The 15,583-nt window shown below is 41.0% G+C and overlaps 1 protein-coding gene across 2 annotated transcripts; it reads right to left on the bottom strand.

Moving 5' to 3' along the window:
* Window positions 1–984: 984 nt before the first annotated feature.
* LOC127159595 (von Willebrand factor A domain-containing protein 5A-like) lies at window positions 985–15,577 on the bottom strand. 2 transcript variants are annotated; one of them, XM_051102379.1, is made up of 11 exons: window positions 15,470–15,577; window positions 14,804–14,962; window positions 14,527–14,630; window positions 12,767–12,987; window positions 12,531–12,578; window positions 8,079–8,102; window positions 7,930–7,971; window positions 7,777–7,848; window positions 3,076–3,215; window positions 1,762–1,883; window positions 985–1,674 (listed from the first exon to the last, which is right to left on the bottom strand). In XM_051102379.1, the coding sequence occupies exons 1-10, from the start codon at window positions 15,530–15,532 to the stop codon at window positions 1,830–1,832; spliced, it is 927 nt and encodes a 308-aa protein (XP_050958336.1). In that variant the 5' UTR covers window positions 15,533–15,577; the 3' UTR covers window positions 985–1,674; window positions 1,762–1,829. The 2 variants fall into 2 exon arrangements, with proteins under 2 accessions (XP_050958336.1, XP_050958337.1); XM_051102380.1 differs by lacking the exon at window positions 12,531–12,578.
* Between the last annotated feature and the right edge of the window lie 6 nt (window positions 15,578–15,583).

Here is a 15,583-nt window from a genome sequence, read left to right as displayed (position 1 = left end):
CCTCTCTGTGTGCTGTTCTGACCGAATATTTAGTTCTGTGCATCACTTAATTTTTTTTTTCCGTGCGTGTATGCCTAAATAATACACTGCAATTTTAAATGTGATAATTCCATTTAAAAAAAAAAAAAAGAAAGAAAGAAAAAAAAAAAAACCCAAGATTTGGAAAAAAGAAACAAGTCTTACTGCTTTTATCAATAAAGTCTGACTTTCTTTTTTGTTTCAGGAAAAATGTGAAGATTTACCTTCTTCTTCTTTTGATTTAGCAAACCAACATATTGTGCATTTCTGCCACCTACTGAGATGGAGTGAAATCTTCAGTGTGGAGTAAAAACCTTTATAACTAAATTATTTTCAATTATATTTGTGGCCTTTAAGAATTCTAATAAAATCTTGTTGAAAGAGTTAAACAAAACTTAAGAGTTTATTTATTTATTTTTTTTGAGTTTTTTAAAGTAAATTCTGAAGTGACAACTATTAACTAATGACTTGATTTGATTTTCTAGCATTAATCTTTCATTATTATGTCTGATGCATGGTATCAGAAGGTCCTTCACTGTCTACATAAAAAAAAAAAAAAAAAAAAAAAATTGTAAAATCCATCTATTAAAAGCACTCAGGAGGGGAGACCTGGGGAAAGATATAAGCAAAGTCTCAAACAATTTCTTCGGCACACTTTGTTGAACAGGTACAGCACATTTAAAGGCTCACACCTCATATGCTCCTCATCTCACACCTGAACACATCACAAAATTAAAAACAATTCATGATGATAAAATATATATATATATATATATATATTATTGACGATTTCTACAATTAACTTCAAAACAGTTACTATTAAACTCCACAACTGTATCATATCTTCTGTTTTATCGTTTCATTCATCAGTTGAAAATGAAAAAAAAAGAAAACTAGTAATAATAATAATAATAATAACAATAATAATAATAATAATAAAATATATATATTATTATTATTATTATTATTATAAAAGTTTGAAGAAACATTTCAGCCCAGCTTGCACAATCTACAGGGATTAAACCTTATAAATCAACTACATATACACATGGTTCAAGACATTGCTTGGAGACACCAGATAATTGACACAATTAAGAAAAAGGAGATTGATTAATTAATTATACACCAAGTGAATGATATGTAAATCCCACCCACATGGATGAAGCAACAACAAAAGTGAGATTAAAAAAACAGAACTACAGTGACCATTAATGATAGTATGAAGATGATGAACATACATGACATGTTGTGTCACTATATTAATAAATGTGACTTGACTTACTGCACCTTTAATAACACAGTTTGGTAAAAACACACTGACACAATCTGCTCACTACAACACACACAGTGAAATAGTTCAAGAAACAAAGTACCATAAGATTATATATTTATATTTAAAGCAAAAACATGAATTTAAGGAGCTCTAAAGCTTACACATACTATATGGATACAAAAATAAATCTGTCAGTTTTATTCTGTTAAAATATTTATTTTACTCTAGAAACCAAAAACACAGATGTTTATGATAAAGAGTGAGAGTTCTTTGTTCTTCTGACAGCACAAGACTCTTCAGTCTTCAGATTCCCAGCGCGTCTTCAGTCACCTGAGATCCCAACAGGACGTTCCCGTCACACACACACTGAGACAGACCGTCCGCTGAAAAACACACACCTGCAAACTCAATCACCACTGAACAAGAACATGTACAGCAAGCACTGAATGAACGAACGAACGTCATCTCACGTTTCTGAGAGCGAATCCATGACGCCGCCTTCATGGCCACAAACTGCCACTCCACCCGCTGATCGAATTTATACGCGTATAACCAGATGAGCGAGGACGGTGGCCCACACTGACCCGTCCACCTGAAACACAAAACACACGTCACACACTGAACTCATCATAAAGCTGTCTGAGGATATGACATCACATCATCATAATCATTTTTATTTTCTATAGCGCCTTTAAATGTTAGATCTCAAAGTGCTTTACATAAACAAGTAAAACAACAAATACGCCATATGTGACCCTGGACCACAAAACCATCATAAGAGTCAGTTTATAGAAATAAATAAGCTTTCCATTGATGTATGGTTTGTTAAGAAAGGACAATATTTGGCTTAGGTACAACTATTTGAAAATGTGGAATCTGAGAGTGCAAAAAAAAATCTAAATATTGAGAAAAAAATTGCTTTGAAAAGTTGCCCAAATAAAATTATTAATAATGCATATTAATAATAAAAAAAAAAGTTTATATACATTTACGGTAGGAAATTTACAAACTATCTTCATGGAACATGATCTTTACATTATATCCTAATGATTTTTGGCATAAATGAAAAACTGATCATTTTGACCCATACAATGTATTTTTGCCATTGACTACAAATATACCCGTGATACTGGTTTTGTGCTTCAGGGTCACATATAAACATTATAAAATAAGCAAAAAGAGAACAAATGCATTTAAAACACAGACACACAAAAAAATATGGAAAATATGTATTTGCATTTTATACAGTGTGGAAGCATTTGTTTCTTCTTCGCTTGTGTTTTGGAAAGTTTGTACAGAAGATGTGTAATAGCATCTCTCATGTATAACAATGAAAACAGATTCTCAGAGCACAAGTATAGCTCAAATACTTTTTCTAAGTATAAATCAAGTATACTTAAATATAATTTTAAGTATATTTCTGATAAGTATATAAAGCACATTTCTGAGAAGTACATAAAAAGTAGACTGAAAGTATACTATCTTTTTTTATTTTAAAATAAATATACTAATAGCACACTTCAATAAACTTCTTTTTCATAAGGGTAAGCCTCAAAATTTTAATATAAACTCTAAACCTAACAAAGAGCCAATGCAAGGACTCCAAGATAGCAGTGATATGATGTCTAATTCTAGTTTTTGTTAGGATTTTAGCAGCCAAATTTTGCACAACCTGCAATTTGTTTAGCATAGCTTTTGAAGCCTCAGCCAACAAAGCATTGCAATAGTCAATACGGGAGAATATAACAGTGTTAATCAACCTCTCAACAAAGGATTTGTCCCACCTGAGCTGGTTTCTGATTGGTCACCTCATCCTCCGTCTTCCCAAACACTTCAGTCAGTGCAGCGTTCAGCTCCCAGAATCCCGCGGCCTTCTGAAGAGAGACCAGCTGGAGCAAAGGGTCCGTCCGGGACTCAGGTTCGGCTAAAACACACGCATGGATTAGGCAGAAAGAAGCTGGATGATTTCTGGTGTGATTGTCATTAAAGCAGATCAACGCAGACAGGACTCGTTTTCAGGACTATAAGCCTGATTCTCAATGTTCTGAAACAGAGCGAGTTTTATCATTTCTGGAGGTTTGACCTCAGCACCTGAAGCCAAAAAAAACAAAAAACCAAAAAAACAAAAAACAAAAAACAAAAAAAAGACATGCACAAAAAAATAAATAAATAAAAATCGAACTGCAACCCAAACAAACTGAACCCTTACTGTAGAAATATGAATGATGATCAAAGTGTATGTACACACTTCTCTTTTCCATCCTCTCAAAAAAAAAAAAACATCTCAAAAAAACAAAACATCATCACTCATTTCCATTAATAATCATGTTAATTATCTACAGGCAATGTTTTTGCACTACTTATAGTGTTTAGAGCAAAAGCACAAAAAACATTGAGAAACATTTAATTTCCATAAGCAGACCTTCATTTGTTACCCATTTGTTTAAGTTTCCTTTCATTTAAGCATGTTTAAACATTCAAGAGTGCCACGCCAGGAAACTATATTTATCCATAAATGGTTTATCATTCATTGATTACTATAATCTCTAGTTACTGTTCAGGGCAATTAAGAGAAGAAATGTTATACACTGATGTAGCCTGTTCAGATGGGATGGAAATCGTCTCAGGTTACGTATGTAACCCTGTTTCCCCGAAGGGAACGAGACGCCACGTCGAAACGCTAGGGGAACGCCTTCAGCGTGACCACGCTCTGAATCACGTGTGCAATCAAACCAATGGAAGAACGAGATGTCACCGGCAGGTGATGTCACTGACCAGGAAGTATAAAAGCACGTGTGCCAGAACGAGCGACAGCAGGAGGATGGCCACGAGACGCGGCGTCTCGTTCCCTTCGGGGAACCAGGGTTACATACGTAACCTGAGACGTTCCCCTTCAGGAACTCGAGCCGCATCAAAACGCTAGGGGAACGAGATGCCCACGCCGCCAGACCCCAGTCCCTGCCTAGGAGGTGCTAGGACGAAGGACCGAGGAGCCCGGGGAGACCCGAAGGTCAAGGTCATAAAACCTTACAAAAGTAAGGGGCGTGGACCACCCCGCCGCGTTACAAATATCTTGCACCAGCAAGAAAGGCCTTGGAGGCAGCCATGCTCCGGGTCGAATGAGCTCTGACCCCTAAAGGAGGAGGGAGGTCAGAGGCCTCATACGCCAAACAAACTGCGTCCACGATCCAGCGACTGAGTGATTGCTTAGAAGCGGGAAGACCTCTCTTAGGGGGGCCAAAACAGACAAATAGTTGGTCTGACTTTCTCCGCCTGGCAGCCCTGTGGACGTATGTGTCCAGGGACCGCACCGGACACATACAATTAAGCTTCTGCTGGTCAGGATCCCGAAAAGGGGGAGGACAGAAGGCCTGAAGTACAACGGGCCGTGGTGTAGAGGAGGGGACCTTCGGAACGTAACCCGAGCAAGGGTAGAGAAAGGCTTTAGAGAGGCCTGGAGCAAAGTCCAGGAAAGAAGGGGCCACAGAAAGGGCCTGAAGATCCCCAACTCTCTTTAGAGAAGAAAGAGCAAGCAAGAGGACAGTTATAAAAGAAAGAAGCCTGTCAGAGATCTCCTCAATAGGCTCGAAGGGAGGCCTGCAGAGAGCCTCTAACACCACCGACAGGTCCCAAGTAGGGACACGAGGTCGTACCGGAGGCCTCAGCCTCAATGCACCACGGAAGAAACGTGTAACAAGGGGGTCCTTACCCACGGAAAGACCACCAAGAGGGGCGTGGTAGGCCGCAATGGCCGCCACGTAGACCTTCAAGGTGGAGTGGGATAACCCTGCGGATAGCCGATCCTGCAAGAACTCCAGCACTGAACCAACTGGGCAGTTAACTGGGTCTTGCTGGTGGCGTCCGCACCAAGAAGTGAAAAGATTCCACTTCAAGGCGTACAGTTTCCTCGTAGAGGGAGCTCTAGAATGGAGGATGGTCTCAACAACCTCGGTTGAGAGACCGGAAGCTAAGAGGTGCGCCCCCTCAGAGGCCACACCCACAGCTTCCACAGCTCCGGCCGGGGGTGAAGAATGGAACCCCCTGCCTGTGAGAGGAGATCCCTCCTGTCGGGAATCTCCCAGGGAGAGCCGTCGAGGAGAGAAATCAGGTCCGAGAACCATACTCGGCCCGGCCAGAATGGGGCTACTAGAAGAAGGAACACCCCGTCCTGGCGCACTCTCTCTAGAACTCCCGGGAGCAGAGCGATCGGGGGAAAAGCGTACAGGAAGCGTGCACCATGGCATCCAGCCCCAGGGGAGCTGGATGAACTAGAGAGCACCAGAGGGGACACTGCGTGTTCTCCCTCGTGGCAAAAAGGTCCACCTGGGCTGGACCAAATACTCTCCAGATCTGCTTCACCACCTCAGGTTTGTCCTGAGTTTGTCCTGGGACCACACAAGGATCTGGTGCACAGCTTGTACAAGGGGCACGAACGCAGACCTCCCTGGTGGTTGATGTACGAGACCACCGAGGTGTTGTCGGTGCGGACCAACACATGGCGGTCTCTTAGGTCCGGGAGAAAGTGTTTTAGAGCTAGAAACACGGCCAGCATCTCCAGGCAATTTATGTGCCACGTGAGTTGGCGACCGCTCCACAGACCGCGGGCAGGGTGGCCACTCACGACCGCTCCCTAACCGGTGAGGGATGCGTCCCAGCACCGACAAGTAGCTCCCAGCACCGGGCCCTGAGACAAGAACCAAGGCTTCCTCCACATGTCCAAGGCAAGTAGGCAACACCGCGTGACCTTGATTATGCGAAGTGTGTTTCCCCTCGGGGAGAACCGCTTGGTCTTGAGCCACCACTGTAGGGGTCTCATGTACAGCAGGCCAAAAGGTATCACGTTGGACACTGCTGCCATCAGACCCAGCAGTTGCTGGAACTGCTTCACAGTGAGTGACCGGCCTAGCTTCACTCTTTTGACTGCAGTGAGGATCGACTCGATCCGAACAGGAGACAGACGTGCCTGCATCGTGGTCGAATCCCCCACCACGCCCAGATAAGTGGTCCTCTGTAGTGGAGAAAGCAAACTTTTCTTGGCGTTCGGTCTCAACCCCAGTGCCTTCATGTGAGCGAGAACGACATCTCGATGCCGTCCTCAATGTAGTTGAGTATGCGGATGCCCTGGAGTCGCAGAGGAGCCAGAGCTGCATCCACACACTTCGTAAAAGTGCGGCGGGAGAGTGCTAGGCCGAACGGAAGAACCCGATATTGGTAAGCTTCGCCCCTGAAAGCAAACCTCAGGAACTTCCTGTGTTGAGGAAGGATGGAGACGTGAAAATATGCGTCTTTTAGATCTATCATGACAAACCAGTCCTCGGACCTGATCTGAGACACGACTTGCTTGATAGTGAGCATCTTGAACTTCAGTCGCTTGACTGAGCGGTTCAGCAGACGCAGATCTAAAATGGGACGCAGGCCCCCATCCTTCTTCGGAACAATGAAGTACTGGCTGTAGAACCCGGACTCTCTGTCCCGTAGTTATACGAGGCAGGGATGAACAAGCGGGACGAGAAGGGTGAATTCCATGATCTCGACACCTCAGTGTGGAGATCAGGAAAGAAGGGAAGGCTCAGGGGTGCTGGAGGTGGTCGAGACCACAGAAACCTCTCGTCCAGTTTACTTTTCTGCGGCTTGACTAATGGCGATGCTTAACTTGGCCACCGCCCGAGTCACCACCTCCAACAGCTCCTCGTACTGGGGAAACTGTGGTGCTGCAGCCTCATCGACACTCACCACATCAACCTCCTCAGAGGAAGATACGGGGAGCGTGGAGGCCGACCCCCGGGGGGAAGAAACCGCAGCGCGGGTTTCCGATCCCGAGGGCCAGGCAGTGGATCTGGTGGGTGAGGCAGGAGATAGGGGGTCACCCGTCTCCATACCCCAGATCCAGTTGAGAACCCCACGAGTGCAGCCATCGCTCTGCCTCGGCGGAAGCGGTACCGGACCCGCGGGGAACGCTGGTGAAGGCTCCCTCCGCAGGGAAAAGAGCCTTCTGGGAGCGAAGCAAATGCATTGGAAGCACGTCACAATGTGGGCAATCACCCCCCTCGAGGGCCGATGCCGCATGCTCCGCTCCCAGGCAAGCCACGCTCTATAACCTGACTTGCCAACGTTCTTGGTCTTTTGAGAGCACTTAGACATACTGTCTCAAAAAGAAAGTGGCGCAAACTAGCAGCCAAAAGAGACAGCACAGATAAACACAGAGCACTGCTGAAAGACAGAAGCTGTCGCTCGTTCTGGCGCACATGCTTTTATACTTCCTGGTCAGTGACGTCACCCGCCGGTGACGTCTCGTTCTTCCATTGGTTTGATTGCACACGTGATTCAGAGCGTGGTCACGCTGAAGGCGTTCCCCTAGCGTTTCGACGCGGCTCGAGTTCCTGAAGGGGAACCAAGAGCAGCTCTGTAATTGTTGCATAATAATATGACGTCCACATCTGATCAGAGTAATGTTTTCTGAATGTGAGCTGGATGTGTTGATTTACCCCGATGTGACGCAGCAGCAGAATCAACCATCACACTGCAGTCACGATCAGATGATGAATGAAGCTTGCGTTCTAAAAAACAAGCATTTAAAGACAATCAGACACTGAGAAAAGAACAATGAATGTTAAGTGACGTGCATTTTGGCTGTTTACTTTTTTTACATTGTGCAGAAGAACGTCCCTCAGCATTCATTCCTATGAATACAGAGAGGAACTGGTAAGAGCACATTCAGATATGGAGAAAAAGAAAACTAGATAAAAATAAACATTCAAAAAAGAACAAGACAAGTAGAGAGATGTACCTCCGCCTCTTCCAAACGCCCCTACTAAAAATACAGAGAGAAAAGCAGAAAAGCAAAACACTCATTAGAATCACAAACAAAATCAAAACCAAAACAACACACAATGCTCAAATCTACCTCAAGAGCATCAAACTGTAAAGTTATTTGCATTCTTAATTTTTCTTTTTTTTTTTTTTTTAGTGGCTCAATGTATTGGTATTGAAAAATCATCAGTTTTCAGTTCTTATTTTACTAGGTTTATCCACATCTTCATTATATATGAACATTTACAGAGACCTAAATATTTGAGTTCAGGATGGTCGTTGCTCTTTGGAACAAAAAACGATCTTCACCAGGTTCAAGAACAATTATGAATATTTTGCATGCTCTTGTTCCTATGCACTTTGGCCATCCTGTTCACAACTGCTATCTGGTCCCCCAGAGACATTCAACCCCAAAATTATGGATTTTTCTTTTACAAATTCACACACAAACAAATGTGTTGTGTGCTGATTGTAATCACTCAAATCAGGGAAACGCTAATTGAGTGATTACATTTGTGAACTATTTCCGGTTTCCGGTCTCGTGTTGCAGAGTGGTATGCATTTGTAGCTCCCTGGAGTTTTGTTTTTCTGAAGAAATCTTTATTTTACTATTACTTTCTGTTGTTTAAAGTGATAAAATATAGCTTTTTCCCACCATCAAACTAATCTGATCGTTAGCTTTGATTCTACAACTGCGAGTGCAACGCTGTGCTGTGCCATTTGCGTCTCTATTCAGTTGGACAAGTTTTTGGGGCAGACCTGACCTGTTGAAAAGAGATGGTCTTCATCCCTCCAGGGGTGGTGCCGCTCTTCTCTATAGTAATATGGCATATAGTCTTAGAGTTTGCACTTGACTAACTGGGCCCAGGTCAGAAAGCAAACAGACTGGCTAATCTGACCATCTGCTAGCCGCCTCATGTCACGAAAATCAGTTATTTCTCAGCACATAGAGACCCTTTCACCTAGATATCATGCTATAGAGACTGTGTCTGTTCCCCGAGCTAGACAATACAAAAGACGTCCAAACCAATTTAAGAGTAACAATCTAATCAACGTTCAACAAATAAAAAATGTACATAATACAGAGAAACAAATGATAAAACTTGGCCTTTTGAATATCAGGTCCCTCTCTACAAAAGCGCTTTTTGTAAATTATATGATCATTGATCATAACCTAGATGTGCTCTTTTTGACAGAAACCTGGCTAAAACCAGATGATTACATTATCTTAAAAGAGTCATGAGAGAGTCATTATAAACATGAGCCATGTCTAAAAGGTAAAAGGGGAGGTGTTTCTACAATTTATAGCAATATTTTCAGTGTTTCTCAGAGAGCTGATTTCAAGTATAACTCATTTGAAGTAATGGTGCTTCATGTAACATTATCCAGAGAAACAAGTGTTAATGATAAATCCCCCATGACGTTTGTACTTGCTACTGTATACAGGCCACCAGGGCACCATACAGATTTTCTTAAAGAATTCACTGATTTTATATCTGAGCTGGTGTTGGCTACAGATAAGGTCTTAATAGTAGGTGACTTTAACATCCATGTCGATAATGAAATCGATGTACTGGGAGCAGCATTTACAGACATTTTAAATTCTATTGGAGTTAGACAACACGTGTCAGGTCCCACTCATTGTTGAAATCATACTCTAGACTTAATACTGTCACATGGATTGATGTCAATGCCGTTGAGATTCTGCAGCAAAGTGATGATATCTCTGATCATTATCTAGTCTCGTGTACAGTCATGTGAAAAAGTTAGGACACCCTATTGAATTTCATGGTTTTCTGTATTGGGACATAATAAAAAATGATCTGGTCCTTGGCAAGTCTTAAAATTTAGAAAATAAGTCTTTAGGTAAACATCATCACATGTCATATCACACTGTGTCATTATTTATTTAACAACAATAAAGCCAATATGGAAAGACCATGTGTGACAATGTTAGGACACCCTATGAGTCAGTTGCCTGTAGATCCACTTTCAGTAGCAATAACTTAAAGCATTAATTTTCTATATGACTTTATCAGTCTCTCACATTGTTCTGGAGGAATCTGGACCACTCTTCTTTTCAACGTTGCTCCAGTTTATTGAGGTTTGTGGGCATTTGTTTATGTACAGCTCTCACCACAGCATTTGAGTCAGGATGAGCTCTGGACTTGGACTGGGCTGTCGTAACACCTTGATTCTTTTCTTTTCAGCCATTCTGTTGTAGATTTGATGGTGTGCTTGGGATCATTGTCCTGTTGCATGATCCAGTTTTGGCCCAACTTTAGATGTCGGACAGATGCCCTCGCATTTGACTCTACAATACTTTGATATACAAAGGAGTTCTTCCTGACTTATCTGAATTCCTCAGCATGTCCAATAGCTCAGAAAAACTTGATGATGTAACAGAAACTATTGACTCTCTCTTTTCCAGGACTCTAGATACGGTCACTCCTCTGCACCTAAGGAAGATTAAGGAAAACAGTCCGACCCCGTGGTATAACGAGCACACTCGCGCCCTAAAGAGAGCAGCCCGGAAAATGGAGCGCAGCTGGAGGAAAACAAAATTAGAGGTTTTTCGTACTGCTTGGTGTGAATATACCCTATCATATAGAAAAGCGTTAAAACAGGCAAGATCTGATTACTTTTTGACTCTTTTAGAAGAAAACAAACATAACCCTAGGTATTTATTCAATACAGTGGCTAAGTTAACAAAAAATAAAGAACCAACAGGCATTGACTTGCCCATCAGCATAGCAGTAATGACTTTATGAACTACTTTACTTCCAAGATCGATACTATTAGAGACAAAATTGTCACCATGCAGCCGTCAGTTACAGTATCGCATCAGATAGTGTCCTATAGATCTCCTGGGGAACAATTCCACTCATTCTCTACTATAGGTCAGGATGAATTGTATAAACTTGTTAAATCATCTAAACCAACAACTTGTATGCTAGACCCTATTCCATCTAGGCTACTAAAAGACTTGCTTCCAGATCTCATAGATCCTCTGCTAAATATTATTAATTCATCACTGTCATTAGGATATGTCCCCAAAACCTTCAAACTGGCTGCTATTAAGCCTCTAATTAAAAAAACACAACTTGACCCCAACGAATTAATTAAATAACTGACCAATCTCGAATCTCCCATTTCTGTCAAAGATATAAGAAAAGGTTGTATCCTCAATTATCTTCCTTCCTAAAGAAATATGATATCTGTGAGGATTTCCAGTCAGGGAAATTTGTAACTCTTATTAGAGTTACAAATGATCTGCTCTTATCATCCGATCGTGGTTGTATCTCTCTGTTAATGCTACTGGATCTTAGTGCTGCGTTCGATACTGTTGACCACAACATTCTCTTGAACAGACTTGAAAATTATGTTGGCATTAGTGGTAGTGCATTGGCATGGTTCAAATCGTACTTATCTGACCGCTATCAATTCGTGGCAGTAAATGAAGAGGTATCATATCGATCACAAGTGCAGTATGGAGTACCACAAGGCTCAGTGCTAGGGCCATTACTTTTTACAATTTACATGTTACCCTTGGGTGATATCATCAGGAAATATGGTGGTAGCTTTCACTGTTATGCTGATGATACTCAGCTCTATATTTCTTTACGGCCCGGTGAAACATACCAATTTGATAAACTAACGGATTATGTAGTTGAGTTAAAAAATTGGATGACAAGTAATTTGTTACTGCTAAATTCTGAAAAAACAGAGGTGTTAATTATTTGACCTACAACCTCAGCGTGTAATAACCTACAACACTGTCTATTACATGATGGCTGCTCTGTCAATTCTTCGTCATGAGTTAGGAACCTAGGTGTGCTATTTGATGGTAATCTTTCCTTTGAAAACCACATCTCTAGTATTTGCAAAACTGCATTTTTCCTTCTCAAAAATATATCTAAATTACGACCTATGCTCTTAATGTCAAATGCTGAAACATTAATTCATGTGTTTATGACCTCAAGATTAGATTATTGTAATGCTTTATTGGGTGGTTGTTCTGCTCACTTAATAAACAAACTCCAGCTGGTCCAAAATGCAGCAGATAGAGTTCTTACTAGAACCAAAAAGTATGACCATATTAGCCCGGTTCTGTCAACACTGCACTGGCTCCCTATTAAACATTGTATAGATTTTAAAATCTTGCTAATTACTTGTAAAGCCCTGAATGGTTTAGCTCCTCAGTACCTGAGCGAGCTCTTATTGCATTATAGCCCTCACAAACACAGAAACTGTGGTTAAACCCGGTAAAATAACAATTAAAAACAGGTGGTTTTGCATGACCAATACAAAGAGATCATCAATCCAAAGAAGTTAGGAAAATGATCAAACACCCTCCATTGTACCACTTGAGCTGGACTGACCCACATAAAAGGTAAAAAAGGAAAGAACATAATATATTATTTCTTACTGCGCATTCCCACATTGCCACCATACACTGCAGACCGTCGGCACATACCTAATAAAGAATATAATTCCACATGTTGATTCTGTCAATACACCAATATTACATGATTATGTGACAGGAAAACTGCTTATAAAATCCCACTTCTAAACAGAAGTTTAGAGTTTATCTGGTGCAGGAGTGTTTGATTGGGACTGGAGGACAGTCCTGCTCTATAAACACACAGAAATCAGTGAACTTACGCTTTAGCGGCACTCTCCTCTGCAGCAGCGGCCCTTTCACAGTCTGTTTGCTGTCTTTATTGACGGCGATGAAGGCCGTATGAACGCTGCTCACTCCTGCCTGAACGCTGAGCTCCACAATCCTGTTCCTGATGTTCTCCACACCTGCAGCTCGTCCGGCTCGTTCCTGCAGCTCCAGAGAGCGGATCACAGTCCGGGCCGCCAGCCGGTGGATCGTCAGTCTGCAACAAACACAAACCTGATCACACTCTTATTTTAATTGTTTCCTGTCACATTGCTAATCGTCCTAATACAGCCAAACCATGCAATTAAATGAGTGATGATAAAACTGTATTAGTGAAATTTATTGTTGGCCAAGCAAGGAGATGATCCACTCTACATTATTTAAGATAATCTTCATAATTCAACACTTTTAATAGTAGTTATGTAGCAAAGGACTCAGTCACCAAACAAGATCAACCAAATAAAACCTGCAGCTGTACTTAAATGATGGAGATTTATATCTGCAGATAATCAAGAGCAATGCATAATTCTTTCCAATCAACCTGATGAACTGGTTCACAAACTGCACTGAATTAGAACTGATCCAATCGCAGCTGTTCTTGAGTGAACAACTCATGATTCGATGATCTGGGATATTACTGGAATTCGAGTGCATGCAAAACTGATGATGTGAAAAGTAAGTTTAGATTGCTGAATTTTATTGCTGTTTATTGTAAAAGAATATCGTATTTAGGACTGTCAGTAAAGCCTGGCTCACATTAAAAGATTTTTACAGTCTTATCCAGTGATGGGAATAATGGTAATATAAATAAACTTTTTTGAGTAATGAATAATCTAACAAATTACTGTTTCCCCTGTTACAATGCTGTTACCGGTACTGATGTTATTATAATTTTTGCACCGCGTTCTTCTGAGGTAAATTCTGGCTTATTCCTCTCAGCATGTCTTCTTCCAGAAACGAAAAGTAGCCGAGATGAACATGAAGAATGTTCATGTTTGTTTTAGGAGGTGATGTGGGCGTTTACCTACATGTCTGTGCTACTCACGTGGATGTCTAAAATTTGGAAAACGAAGCTGCTTGTGGACTTGATTACATTAGAGATGAGTTTAGATGGGAAAAACTGGAGCTAGCGTTGGTATCATATGAATTACTTTAGCAGAGAATATTTGTTTTTACTCATTCATTTAAAAAAGTACATTTCAAATAGACATTTCAAGCTTTCTATGCATATATTTCTCATGTCTGTGAGGCATGTATTAGCGGAGATTCAGGTTGTTCATGTGTCTGTGAAGAGAGGTGATAGAGACCAAGATGGCAGAGAGTGCACCCTGATTATTTAATCAGTAAAGCTTTGCATATGGATTCGCCCGTTCCTCATCTCTGTCGATTCGTAACAACTATGCACAAATAAAAGTAGACCCTATATTTTTTTAGTTCTTTTTGTGGTCATCAAGAAAAAAGTCTAACTAAAGTTACTAACTCTGTTACTATTTGTGAGAAGTAACTAGTAGCTAAAACTAATTACTTAGTTTTACAGTGCCCAAAACTGGTCTTAGCAGATTTTCAAAATGTAAGACCCCACAAACATCATGGTAAAAAAAAAAAAAAAAATAAATTTAACAGTTTTGTTTCTATAGTATGGTAATGTCCATCGCACAGCTTTCGTCTTAAACTGTTAAGCCATTTTTGCCCCATGTGACATCTGTATATTGTATTTTTATCATTTTGTGTGTGTGCATGCATGTGTTTTTTTTACCCTGTGTCTTCTGTTGGTTTAAGAGTAAACTGGAGCTGGTTAGTCACTGGTTGATCTTTTAGCTTGTATTTCACAGTTACTGCTCCTTCTGTCTCTCCTGAGCTCTATGATGAGAACAGAAAGTAATGTGAGGATTTGGTGATTTTACACTCTTCAACTACTTTCTTACAAGGGCCAGTGTTCAGGCAGTGCAGCAAATTTTCTTGATCACAGAAACACAAAATGATTTGCATTTTGCCTGTAGGTTACTAATAATTAAAGCATTTGAAGCTTTGACCTGTCCTTTAATCTGAGCGTAGATGAGCGCCCTCTGACCCTGGAACAGAGCATTGATGGGTGGGGACAGCATGTCCACCGTCACGCCCTCAGGAACGGTCCAGTCCACAGAGATATTATCCGCTGCCGGCTGAAGAGCAAACCTGAGTGACTGCATCACCTGACAGAGGGAGACAAGAGAGGGTTGTAAATAAACACCCTAAACCTCTAACACTAAGTGTGTTTCCACTACAGATTTATGCAAAACTTTGGCGATATTTTATATTATATTTATTTATATTAGATATTTTAGATAAAAAAGTATTGCAAAATGACAAAGCGTAAATAGTATAAGCATTAATATCAGGGAAAGCCCCTTATACTTGAGAGCAGCTAAGTATGAAGTGTTTCTTGGAGTTTATAGTACATTAAAGAATGATCATATGACTTTTTACATTTGCCATGTGACCTGTAAATGTGAAAAAGATGTTTTCATTGCAGTTTTGCAAAACATTCCTTTTTTGAATTGCCTGAAAACCCACCTTTTTTGCAATATAGGAGAGTTTTTGTGAAACTGACGTGTTTCCATTAGACATATTTTTAATTTGCAATTTAAATTTGCGCATCTTGAAGAGTAATGGAAATGCAGCTACTGACTGGATCCAGTTTTTTTTACAGCAGGTCTTACTTTGGGCTGCATGCTGTCAGTTCCTGTGATAAACTGAGCGTGACCAGAACCTTCTCTAGCCATTCCTATGACGAGAGCCGTACTCGCACCCTCACCAATCCCGAAGGAGAAACA

Source organism: Labeo rohita, unplaced genomic scaffold (assembly GCF_022985175.1).
Source record: "Labeo rohita strain BAU-BD-2019 unplaced genomic scaffold, IGBB_LRoh.1.0 scaffold_232, whole genome shotgun sequence".
Lineage (NCBI taxonomy): Eukaryota > Metazoa > Chordata > Actinopteri > Cypriniformes > Cyprinidae > Labeo > Labeo rohita.
The sequence above is the reverse complement of the archived record's forward strand: the minus strand, read 5'-3'. Positions and strand labels throughout refer to the sequence as shown.

What these genes read in the sequence shown, in the direction of transcription:
- LOC127159595 (XM_051102379.1), bottom strand. Translation starts at nt 15,532, where the DNA reads ATGGCTAGAGAAGGTTCTGGTCACGCTCAGTTTATCACAGGAACTGAC. An exon ending in CTGACAGCATGCAGCCCAAA is followed by an intron (nt 14,963 to 15,469) that starts GTAAGACCTGCT and finishes TCCCTCTGTCAG; the next exon opens with GTGATGCAGTCACTCAGGTT. An exon ending in TGGCAATGTGGGAATGCGCA is followed by an intron (nt 8,103 to 12,530) that starts GTAAGAAATAAT and finishes CTGTATTTTTAG; the next exon opens with TAGGGGCGTTTGGAAGAGGC.